This window comes from Penicillium hispanicum, assembly GCF_028827665.1.
Source record: "Penicillium hispanicum strain IBT 35686 chromosome Unknown utg000008l_segment0_segment0, whole genome shotgun sequence".
Taxonomy (NCBI): domain Eukaryota; kingdom Fungi; phylum Ascomycota; class Eurotiomycetes; order Eurotiales; family Aspergillaceae; genus Penicillium; species Penicillium hispanicum.
The window spans coordinates 488668-500760 of NW_026623200.1; the positions used below are offsets into that span (position 1 = coordinate 488668).

Genomic DNA, 12093 nt, shown 5'->3' on the forward strand with positions numbered 1-12093 from the left:
CCTGCGCTTTTGTTAGTCTTTTATGTACACGTGCTGGCTGGGATAAAGGATCCCTTACCACTAGGCCAGTTGGCCGGCTGATATAGAGAGAAAAATGCTCAGTTTGGCCCTATAAAATAGTGAGCAACAGACCAAAAAATCCCATCCGATTATCTCAGCCTTTCCACCAACCTTGGAAGTAAGTGTATTCAGCCTTGGAGTTGTCCAGGTGGAGTTTAAAAGTTCAATTCTAGATGTGACATATTATATTCCAGGGTTGTCGAGGACATGGGCTGGTTCTTCACAGGAAACACCAAGACGAATACTCACGAGAATTGCACTGAATATATAACAACTACAGATGCCTGATGACTGAACCGTTAATGGAATGTTCTTTTAGTCGATGAAGGAGATGCGACGGCTCACTATAACTCGCGAAACCCAAGGCGTCCAGAGACATCGCCGCATCTCCAATGATTTCACACACCACTAAATCCGTACTACAGGAGACATAGCAGGGCAAGGGAAACGCCGGGCCTAGCCCAAGTTCCAATTCATTCTCAACCCTATGGGGTTCTACTACACAGCCGCAAGACGAAAGCCCTCAGCCCCGCCGAATAGAATCCTTATCCAACCGGGCCGAGTTTCGCGTAGAATGGATTTCCCAGTCCGACGTGATTTTGATCTGCCCGAATCCCAGCTCGGACCATTTCGTCGACATGCGCGTCCGCGCCCCCGGAACCAATGGAATCTCCGGTTCCTTCACCTGTGCGCTTGATACGGCGTCCGTCTTCCAGTATCGAGGGGAGACGGGGGCAGGGTCTGGCCCGTCAGCTACCGGGGAGAACATCATTGTTCCGGAGAGATGCTGGATGGCTGGCGGGAGTAGCGGGAGACACGCGGCAATGATACCCACCAGGGGTATCATGCATGTAAGGAGGGACGTTCGTGCCGATGTATAGGTAGGGTCTGCGGGGTTTAGGTCGAGGTCGACTTTGATGCGTACCCCGGAGAGGACGATGATGCTGTTTCGTCAGGACTGCACTGGGGATGTGTGTTGCTGAAATACTGGAATAGGAGGCACTCACATAATGCCCAGGATATATATGCCTCCCACTGCGATCCGCCTGGCTCGGGCGAGTCGCAGGTGCCAGAGAGCTGGGACGGGGACGAGGAGGATAAAGACGTTGAGGATAATCCCGCACGCAGCACAGCCGGTGCGCAGCTTCTGACGGCCACGGCAGTGGCCGTCGGTGTCGGCCAGCCAGGCCTTCTTCGGCGGCGTACAGAGGAACGCCGTTGCTAGCAGACTTGCGATCCATAGGGCCGAGCAGAGCGCCAGCATACCGTATGCCAGCCACATGACGATGCGGACTGGGAACCGGCGGAGGTAATAGTGAAGGATGGATACTTGAACCAAACAGACCACCGTGATCCAGAGAAGGTCACCGGCATACGTGAGCTGAGACAGATATCAGAAGAAGGATCTCTGTACGGCGGCAGTGCTGACACTCACCTTGTCGAATCGGACGATTGCTTCGAGGCCACCGATTCTGGTGACCTCCATGGTATGAAGGCCCATTCCGCAGAGCAAGACAAATACCAGCTCTACTGCGTACCGTCCAATAATGACAACCCAGGGGCTGTTAGTGGACAGCTATCCAAACCGGTGGACGTGGTGACTTACTGTCGCTCCCACGATGAACCAGTCATTCCCCTGTAGAGACACGCGCTGCAGACGCCGCGACCATAGCCGCAGTCCAACAGCGGCAAAGCAGACTGCCAGTAGCACCGTCTGGACGGCGATATCCGCCTTGCCCAGCCAGTTATGGCTGAGCGAATGGATGAGGGAACCCAGAGTCGGCGGCATGGAGGGGTTTCCAAGGTCAGGGCTCGAGGGAAGAATGGGCGCCGAGCAGCATCATATACGAAGACATCGAGAGATCCGGGGCCCCCGAGGGGGGATGCCTGCATCCACAGAAGTAAATATGTAGTAAGCGTAACAAAGACGGTGCGTCAGAGCATGGGACAGCGGACACGATCGCCACCGGTCTGAAGGGTGGAGATGTAGGGCTCGCAGGGCCTTGAGATTGGCGAGTGGACGCGGACAATACGGACTGGATCTCATCAGCTTCTCGATCTGTGTTGAGAGGCGCACGGCTCTGCGGGTTCCGACTCCACTGCCACTTAATCTCCCACGTCCGCGTTTCAGGCGGCGCGGTCCCGTTGGGCGAGTTGGCGATGCAGACCGCTGATTGTATCATCGATTTCCACTGGTGTCGCATGTCTTCGCTGAGGACGTTAAAGAGGCCATATACTGCTCGTCCATGTATCAGCCGGATGAATCAGGATAGATGGTAGCGTGAAGTGGAGCAGGAAGTCATCGACTGACCTCGCAGGCGATATCTTACTCCGTACTTACTCCTTGGGCATCTGCTCAAGGATAAATTTCAAAAAACACACTATGAAACACTTGTATACCCGGACGTGCCACTATTCCGCCGCAGACCGTCACAGCCGCCCTTAACGGGTTGAGATCCGGCGCAAATCTCGTCGGCTCATTTTAAAGCTCGAGATGAACTGCTTCCAATGTGCTAGATCCATCCTGCAACCTGCCTACCGGCATGGAGGTATTCGGGACTAAGATTGAGTATGTAACATTGGGGTTTGGACGACCACCGGGGCTGGGGACTCGATTATTCAGAGATGCTCTCTCATACCTAGGTAGGTCTTGGGTGAGGAGGGAACATCGCGGACGAGACTACTGAATCGTGTACCTGCACCTATGGACCGGCAGCATGTTCGTAATTGGGACGTTGTCTTGGGATCTACCGTAGAACCCAACCCATCTGCTGGTTGCAAGGTTGGCAATTCGATATGATATTATACATGTCGCGCTCTAACATCCCGCTCGTGGAATTCGTAGACTATTACACATATCTTCACCACCATCTCACCGACAAAAAGATAGAATTTTGAACTCGCAATGCCGACACAAGGGGGAGGCGCAGTGCCGGTTGCCATGCCAGTTTAGGTACTCTTCTTCTGGGCCTCGCGCTCCGCCTTGCGCAGAGCACGCTTGCGGATGCTCTCGTGCATAGACTTGTTCTGAGACAGCACGAAGCGGTTCATGGTCCCAACCGAGGTGAGGAACCAGGCCATGAGACCGTGGCTCCAGTAAGGCGAGGAGGTGTAGGGGTAGGCAGACGAGCCACCGTGGCGACCGATCTTGCCGAGAACGGAGCGCACAAAGGCACGGGGAGTCGGGATAGAGGCGGACGCACGGCGGATCTTGGACATGGCAGAGGTGATCAGGTAAGCCTGGACGAGCTCCACGTCGACGCCGTGGGGGGCCAGCTCGGCACCGAGAGAGGTGGACCACTGCTGCAGGAAGGCTTTGCTGCCGGAGTAGGTGGCCAGCAGCGGAGTGGGGAGCAGGCCGCCGAACGAGCCCATGGTCAGGATCAGACCGCGGCGGCGCTGGATCATGCCGGGCACGAAGAGCTGGGTGATGCGTAGGGTGCCGGTGCAGTTGATGGTGATGATGTTGTTCATCTCCTCGGCCGGGGTCTGGGCAAAGGGCACGGGGATGGAGTGGCTCTGGCCCACGTTGTTAATCAGGATGGACACGTCCAGGCCAGAGACCAGCGAGCCGAGGGCAGTGTAGTCGGCGTCCTCGTTGCGGGAGAAATCCATAGCCAGGATCTTGGTCTGCACATTCGGGAACTGCGTGGTGATCTCCTCGGCCAGAGCCACCAGCTTCGACTCGGTCCGCGACACCAGCACAATATTGAACTTCGCCTTCGCCAGCTGCAACGCGAATTCCTTGCCCAGGCCGTCGGAGGCACCGGTCACGACAGCCCAGCTACCGGGGGGGCCGAATGAGCGCAGCTAGATGGAACAGAGTGGTCAGTCTTGCCACGAGTATAGTTTGACATCGAACACCGAGTACATACCGGCTTGCCTGGAAGCACAAACAGGCTGAGAATCACCCGCAAGAACGTCCAGGCCTTACACGCGACGACCAGCCCACCAGTTGCAAGCAGCAACAGCGCGCCCACGGTCGGCAGACCCGGGGCAACGTGAGCAGGCCATTGCGAGAGGCAGTCGATATACTTTGACACGTCCATGGCGAACACCGAGTTGTTGGTGGAGAGGAATCGGGGCGTACGGGGAAAAAAGAGATGCAGCCTTGTTGGGGACGATCAGCGCCAAGAATCCCAAACACCCTCGGTCTGGTCCATCACAAGCCAACTCTTCCCAACCTCATTGATCGCGCAAAATGGACCAATTGCTCTCCTACCTGCCGCCCTTTGAGGGCCTGCTGCCCAAGTGGCTCGTTTTCGTGAGTTTTCTCTCCTCCAACTCCGTTGGGGCTCCGCTCATCCGCATTCCAGGTCTCCGTTGTCTCCGCGGTCAACAGTCTGCAGGCATACAGCTCCTCCGAGTACACCTCGAAACTCTACACGAACGGCGCCGTACCTGTTGAACCCTTGTCTGGACGCGTCTTTGGTACCTGGACTTTCCTCTCTGCGGTCGTGCGCATGACGGCCGCCTACAACATCAACTCCGCCGTTGCATACGACCTCGCCATCTGGACCTACGGGATTGCGCTGGCACACTTTGTGGGTGAACTGGTGTTTGGAAGCGCTTCTCTGCGTGGGCGGTTCCTGAGCCCATTGATTGTGGCGTCGTCCTCGGTGGCATGGATGTTGACCCAACGGGAGGCGTACTTGAGCGCATAAGTTGGAAATGCGAGCGATGTTCGCAAGGCATCCTCTAATGAATCACCCGGCGAGATACTCTGATTTAGGGATTAATTTGAAAATCGCGAGACCCATATTTCGGACAGAGGGTCATGGGCAACACAATATTCGAATGAAGTTGGCTCGATCTTACCTGCATTCGCGTGGTCTAGGAATTGTTCATGGGTCTGCAAAGGAAACATCCCGATCAAGGGCTAGATAATCCGCTACATACTTCCCGATGAACCTCAGACTCGTACAATGCTCCAACATGAGAGAAGTGTAGACATCCCACACAAACACCAACTAGTCTCGAATCGTCTGGGGATGTGTATATACGGTCGCCCAATAAGAGCGGTTGATAACTTTCCGCCGATGCCCTATCTTTACACCAGACGCATCGCCGGCCATATTCGGTTTCTCCCCGCGGATCGATGGAGAGTCTAAGCTTCTCATGCCGAGGCAGCTTATCCCGCTCAACCTCGAACTCGAGTTCCGTAAGCTGGGACTCTCTGACCACAATCGACAAGCCAATAATCCGACCGTTCTGTGAGAAGTTGACTATTCGACGGCAGTCGGTATCGATATCACCTGTGTGCACTCGTGCACCTGATGCATAGACGAAGACAAGTCCCACGATCGCTCGGTCTCGGAAGTAAGCTTCGGCCATGACGATGGTCTCTCTGCAGCCGTCATCATTCTGGATCTCGAAGTACAGTTTTCGTACCTGGTCAAAAGGAGGAGGGGCTTGCTCTGGAACCAATATCGGACCTCTCCGGCGTCCGTTCGCTGAAACGACTGCTCGGACGCAATCAGCAGATACATTCAATACCCATGAGAGAGCCGTCATCTTCTCGTCAGGGGTAGTCTGATACTGGTGTTGCAGCATTCTGTTTGGAAGAGAGTGAAAATCCGGAGAGCGAAAGGTCACACTGCGATGACTCGTCGTCTCAATATGCACAGCGGCGACTTGACCTACTTGCATAGACGGGCACTCAATGGAGAAACCCGTTGGAGTGAGCCAGACCGTCAACGATCGCACTTCCTCGTCCGGCGAGAATTCAAAGGCGTCATCCAGTTCATCCATCCATTGCCCTACTGTGTTAGGAGTTGGATGGTTATAATAGTCGATCCTCAACCCAGATATGCAAGTGGGAGATCTGCATCGGCCTTGGATGCCTGTGGATGCCTGGATCCTCCGGACGTTCTTGAGCGATGCATATGTTTGGTAATTATCACGCTTCGAACTGTCTATGAAATAGGAGAACTTTTCGTCGTATCGGATCTGATGGTCAGGTATCTGATGGCATTCAAGGTCAAGCATATCCGGTGTTATAGGTTGCTCGTCACTCTGTTGGGATTGAGTACCGATTCGGACGAAGTGGTCTTGGTTTATCTGGCTCCGTTCAGCTGCTGTCCGAATTTACTTCAGGCGTTGCTACGTACTAGTTTAAGAGCAACGAATCCCGTGATATGGTCGCCGGGCGGCGAAATCGGCATTAGCTCAACAGCTGCGTTGAGTCGGTATTGAAGAGGAGCGAAGGTGGTAGTCCTTCCATAGTTTGTGAAGACCTGGATCAAAGTTAGCACCGAACGGATACTTAAGGAATACGTGAAAAAGACCTGTAAGCCCCCCAGGCCGGTCGCTGGGACGTATCTCTGATTGTCTTGTAGAATCGCGATTCGATTAACACGCTCCCCCTTGGGGCCATTGACGAAAAAAGAGATCTCGCGGCCATCTTTAGCACCGAAATTTCTAGACGTTCCATCAGAGTAGAATGCCTCTATTCCGACGAGTGGGAGGGGACCGGACGCCATATAAAACACGAGCCTTGTCAAGGTCTGGAGAAGCTGTCCCCTTGGGCCACCAAAGTCAATATTAATGAGCGGTTCAAAAGACCGGAAAGGTTGGGATGGAAGAAGAGCGCTCAATCTCAAGTTTTCATGACTTGGGACACACGGTGTCCACAAATAGGACCGCACACGAGACAAATCTATCACGTCTTGAGAGTGGTCCTTCAGAGAAGGCCCGAGTTGGTTGGTGAATTCACCGAGGCCGAGATAAACGATCTTGAATCGATCTAAACCCGCAAGTAGGCAATGCTGATTGAACGTCCCCGGAATGCGAAGGGCGCCATAAGCAATATCTGGGCCGTTGCTATCACCGATCCAGCCCGATGAATCCGAATCTGTGAATACTACCTTTATTCCCCTGAGTCCTTGTGGGCAAAATGCCACATCTAGAGCTCCTACACGGGAAATGGAAGGTATCTCGATCCACTTCTCACGAGCTGGATTGTGATATCCGACTAAGCGACCGACGGCATTGCATCGCTCCGAAGGAAACAGGTTTATTCCCGATATAAAGCGTTGTGCTCCAATTTGGACGGTTGAGACACCTATTTGCAGTCGACGCTCCTCACACGAGGGCGTAAATGGCTGTGCCCTATGGTAAAACACACGGCATCCCACTCCCAAGGGGCTACCCAGGCTGATAGAAGCTAAGTGACCGGAGAAGGAGCTAGCTTCCTTAATGAGCTGAGGCGACTGTTCGGTACATTCGCTATCGACTCGTTGAAAATAGCCGTCATGACCTTCGGCCGGGTGGAAGGCATATCCGTATGGACCTTTTCGCAAAACAGTTGTTAGGGATACAAGAGTAGCAACGGGTTCTAGCAGTCGTCGGATTCTCTTTCGATTGACCAAGGGTAGGAGTCCAGCCCTTAGGGATGCCCTCGTGCCAAAGAAAAGCCGAGACCAGTCCCGTGGATTCGCAAGATTCGGAAAAAAAAAATCAGCCTCCTGGCCAAGCAGAAACCTACTCCGCCAGTAAGATTGCGGGAGCATATCACTGGCTGCAGACAGAGCTAATTCTCGACATACGAGTCTCAAGTTTAGGAGCTCGTTGAAGGATAAATATGAGAATATCGTCAATACTATCTCGGCTGGGAGTCCGTCAAAGACGCGGCACTGAGGTCTTCCCAATTTTCCACGTTTTTCTCCCGTCGTGGCATTCTGTTGATGAGATGGAAGTGGATGCCGGTCGCCATTGGGTCCTTTGTCGTGGCACCCTATGCCCACGACTGCCGGAGTCATCTGGCGAGAGTTATCTCGTTCTTCCCCGAGCGGGTCGTCATGTGCTTTGCCGGAGTCAGACGTGATCGCTTCCAAGTCCTCCGGGGAAGGAATCACACAGGGATCAGCGTAGAAGGGTGATTCTAAATCCACCCCCTTTGGTCGCCCGCGCAATCTATGTGTTTGCGCAGCGCCCTCATAGTCGTGGCCAAATTGGAAGATAGATGCTCCAAGGCAAGGTGTGCAATAGAGTTGGTAGAAGACCGACTCTGCAACGGCCGTCTCATCTTGGAGATCATCATGCTTTCGATGACTGAGCGTAAGGAGAAGTAATCGCCAACACGAATTGTGGAAGCCGAAGCACCAACGACTCTGGGATGGTTCACAAATCCTCCATGCCTCAAGCACCTCCGTCCCCACATCGACATATGATAGATCGCTGTCAAGCGGTGCGTGGAGCCTGTTCCGGGAGTGTATTAGTCCTAGACCGGTCAGGGTGACATGACCGACAGCAATATTGGTTGAGTAAATTCCTCGAACCTCCGCGTACCAAGGGCGAGCATGGGTCTGCAGAGCGGCTGGGTCAAGGCTGTAGGGATCGGGTAGCAGAATAACTCCACATAAAGGGCAGTAAACGTTCGAAGGCATTGAATTCAGGCCTCGCGCATTGCTGTATCCTTCTATTTCCGATGGAAGAAGTGCATAAGTATAGCCTGGAGCTCGACTGGTTTCTAAGGGAAGTTGAAGATGAGCAGTGGCTGAACATGATTCAAGTGGGGCGTAACAACGTCATGTGATTGTCCAATACTTGTTCTTCCTGCCCTCAAAATTACCATATAGCCCCATTTGGTAACATATTTTACAATGTCGATACGCTCGAGAGCAGCCCAGATGAGCATTGCGACGGTAGTATCAAGGTATATGCACACAGGCCAGGATTGGCGCCTAACAAGAGGCAGGTATTGCTTGGTGAGTTCTGCAGCAGAAGTGGAAACCTGGCTGCCATGTTGAACGTTGACTAATCGAGGGCCAGCAGCCACATAGGGAATCTCATAGATCCGAGGGAAGAGTCGATGGTCGATCTTGAGAGGAACAACACAGAAAGATGGACGCCAGAAAGAACAACAGAGGAAGGGAGAGTGGGAGGGGAACTGTCCATAATGCAGGTTATGACTGGTACAACAGCAGGAGATTGGCTGAGTGTCAATGTATGAGATATTTAATTCTACAGTACATTGGCGTGCAAGATGCAAAAAAAAAGAGGTATACGGCACTCCTAGCCCACGGTTTCCCGTTTACTCCATCTTCTTGCGATACAACTCCCCCCCACAGCCGCGCAACCGGGCCGCAGCCTGCTCCGGCGTAATATCCCGCTGCGGTTCCGCCATGAGCTCATACCCAACAAGGAACTTGCGGACAGTCGCACTGCGCAGCAGAGGCGGGTAGAAGTGCAAGTGGAGGTAGGAGGCGTCCAGTTCCTCCGCAGTGCCGTCCAGCGGAGCCTGGTGGATCCCCATGCTGTAGGGGAAATGCGTCTCGAAGAGATTATCGTAGCGACGGGTGATTTCCGCAATCGCCTCGGCCAGCAGCGTCTTGTCAGACTCGCTCAGATCGACGAGTGCGCGCTTGTGCGTGCGACTGACGATCATGGTCTCAAAGGGCCACGTCGCCCACCACGGGCACACCACGACGAACGCCTCGTTCTCGAAGACCACTCGCTCCTGCTTGCGGCTCTCGAGCTCGGCGTAGTCCTCCAGCATGTGGCTGCCGCCGTGCTCGTGGCGGTACTTGCGGAGCTGCTCCAGCTCGGCGGCGGGCTCTTCGGGCAGTGTGCTGGTGGTCCAGACCTGGCCGTGCGGGTGCGGGTTGGAACAGCCCATGGCGGCGCCCTTGTTCTCGAAAATCTGCATGTAGCGGTACTGCTCTCTGGGCTTGGTAACGCTGGTGTGCGGGGTCGCAGGCTGGATGTGCGTGGGCGGGGCCAGCTTGGCCAACGGCGAGGTTGGCGACAGATGGGCGGCATAGATCTCGGTCCAGGCGTTGATGACCGGCACGATTTCGATGGGGGACAGGTCGGCCAGGGTGAGGTTATGAGAAGCGGAGAAGGTCAGGACGTAGCATTTGCCCGTGACGGGCTCGGCCTTGAGAAAGCGCGATGCGAGGGCTGCGAGCGATGAGTATAGGTGGAGCTAGAGGTAGCGTGCGCGGATCCCTGCGCAACAGCAATTGACACACCATCTTCCGTCTGACCATCGTAGGCGGCCTGCTCCTCTTTCACGGCGCTGTAGTCATTGACAAACACGAAGGTGCTCTCATATTTGGGGTTGACGTCGCCCTGGGCGCGTTGGTTCCCCGGACATAGATAGCAGGCCGGATCGTAATTGGGCAAGGTGGTCTTGGAGGGGCTCTCCTGCTGTCCTCTGCAAAGTGGAAACCGCGTCAAACCGGAAGTGTCCAAGGCGATTCCAGAGAGGGAGATCACTCACTGCCACGGGCGCTTGGTTCGGTGGGGAGAAACCAGAATATAAGACCCGCGAAGGGGGTTGTATCTCCGGTGGGAGATGTCGTCCAGAACGTTTTCCATGGTTAAATGGATGGCAAGAGGGTTTTACAGAGGGCCTTGAGGGGAGAGAGGAAGAAAACGAAAGCGAATTTCACCACTGCGACGCCAAAAGTTCGGAGATCGGAAAGGGTCGCGCGTCTCCGGCGGGGGAACGCGGGGTCTCCGGAATTGCCCCCAGACAAGACGAGTCGACAAACGATGCCACTATCACTGGGCGTTGGCGACAAAATGGGTACGAGATGAAAGCGCAGAGATCCTACTTCATTCTCCATCCATTTCTAACTTGACTAGGTGCCATTGGCAGCCGCTCTCCAGCGCAGAGTACCGCCACAACCCCGGCCGCCGAGATGTCATATCGGGCTCGGTGAGCCGTTCAGGAATCGCCTCGGGATCCCGCGTTCGGGCTGCAATATAGTGCCATGCCCGTTGAGTGCTGGTACTGACATCCATCTCTTGAATAGGACTGGGTGAGATTCGCTTCAGCCTCGGCTGAACCCTTAATGGCTCAAGTTGTAAATTTTGGCGACGGCTTTTGGTTGGCGGAGACATTGAGTCTGGCCACTAATTTGACAGTATCGTTTATGCTACCATATCCTCTCTGTGGGCTTGTGATTGAGAAAAAGAACTAGAATAATAAATTCCCCAAAGACAAAAAGCAGTGAACAATATGGATTCAGACCACCTGCCTATACAAAAAACCTTTTGAAGTCATGAAAGATCAACTGTGCGTATGATTGTTTATGATCGCGAAAAATAGAAGTGCAGTACAGGCAAATCGCTTTCTTGCAGTAAGAGTTGAACAAGACCACACCAAAGATGTAGTCAATTTCTGAACTTAGGGCAATTTAGTGATCGATACTAGAGGAAAAGTGTGGAATCACTTATAAAAATGTAGGGGAGATTTTTTTATTTTTGCAAAAAGGCCCGAGCCCGGGATCGAACCGGGAACCTCGCGCAGGCAATGCTTGGGTTTATCCCTAAGCGCGAATCATGCTAGAGTTGTTGTTAGAATATATGTGAATTGCTGCTTTGGTGGGGAGTTCTTACCCATTAGACCACCCGGGCAATTGATATTAATTGGTCAGATTTATACCATTTTGTGTAAAAACTTTGGCTACCAGAGGACCTCTTCTACACCGCCTCTTGTTACCCAACCTTGTAACCCTACAGAATGAACACAGCTAAAATTCCCATCTCCACAAGTATGCCTTGTCCATGAGTTTATTCAGCACCTCTAGTGCTTCCTTCTATAAGATCGCCTGTGACCTCGACTTCTTAGGACCTATGACTAGATTTTAGATCTGAGCATTATCTTGGGAGATCGCCTGCAGAATAGCTTACAGATAGTGAAGCTACTGCCTGTGAGCTGCCAAGAGGGACATCTCGATAGTCTTCTCGTTAATAACCTTGTTTATACGAGGGGATTGCTACGTTTCACGTCGTATCTACCTAGGTATGCGGAGTGTGTGTGGTTTATATAACCATGGTATTCTTGAATTTGCTTTAGCTTTCCATAATCTCCCTCGAATGTCTCTAAAAATTATAGAATTGTAGAATCATAGATGCCAAATGCAATACCCAGCCATCAGCGAGATCAACCTGCTCTCAATGCCTGGCCAGCGGTTTAAAATGCTTCTTCGCCACTATTCTCTTCATACATTCCAGAAATCCCGAATCTGCACCTTTCTAATATACGCTCCTGATATGTAATAGCTCTTTAAGAAGACCTGC

General features: G+C 53.2%; 5 protein-coding genes across 5 annotated transcripts; 1 reads left to right on the forward strand and 4 right to left on the reverse strand.

The window, feature by feature from the left end:
• Window positions 1-583: 583 nt before the first annotated feature.
• N7459_009021 (uncharacterized protein) lies at window positions 584-1849 on the reverse strand (the record flags this gene model as incomplete). Its single annotated transcript, XM_056948189.1, has 4 exons — window positions 584-1004; window positions 1068-1441; window positions 1496-1636; window positions 1667-1849. The coding sequence occupies 4 exons, from the start codon at window positions 1847-1849 to the stop codon at window positions 584-586; spliced, it is 1119 nt and encodes a 372-aa protein (XP_056795414.1).
• Window positions 1850-3009: 1160 nt separating this feature from the next.
• Window positions 3010-4249, reverse strand: N7459_009022 (ketoreductase; the record flags this gene model as incomplete). Its single annotated transcript, XM_056948190.1, has 3 exons — window positions 3010-3870; window positions 3936-4170; window positions 4245-4249. The coding sequence occupies 3 exons, from the start codon at window positions 4247-4249 to the stop codon at window positions 3010-3012; spliced, it is 1101 nt and encodes a 366-aa protein (XP_056795415.1).
• A 12-nt stretch (window positions 4250-4261) lies between these two features.
• N7459_009023 (Erg28 family protein) lies at window positions 4262-4724 on the forward strand (the record flags this gene model as incomplete). The annotated part of the gene is made up of 2 exons (XM_056948191.1): window positions 4262-4324; window positions 4377-4724. The coding sequence occupies 2 exons, from the start codon at window positions 4262-4264 to the stop codon at window positions 4722-4724; spliced, it is 411 nt and encodes a 136-aa protein (XP_056795416.1).
• Window positions 4725-4795: 71 nt separating this feature from the next.
• Window positions 4796-8447, reverse strand: N7459_009024 (uncharacterized protein; the record flags this gene model as incomplete). Its single annotated transcript, XM_056948192.1, has 4 exons — window positions 4796-4912; window positions 4960-6120; window positions 6171-6296; window positions 6348-8447. The coding sequence occupies 4 exons, from the start codon at window positions 8445-8447 to the stop codon at window positions 4796-4798; spliced, it is 3504 nt and encodes a 1167-aa protein (XP_056795417.1).
• Window positions 8448-9094: 647 nt separating this feature from the next.
• On the reverse strand, window positions 9095-10383 carry N7459_009025 (UDP-glucose:hexose-1-phosphate uridylyltransferase; the record flags this gene model as incomplete). Its single annotated transcript, XM_056948193.1, has 3 exons — window positions 9095-9963; window positions 10035-10219; window positions 10286-10383. The coding sequence occupies 3 exons, from the start codon at window positions 10381-10383 to the stop codon at window positions 9095-9097; spliced, it is 1152 nt and encodes a 383-aa protein (XP_056795418.1).
• Between the last annotated feature and the right edge of the window lie 1710 nt (window positions 10384-12093).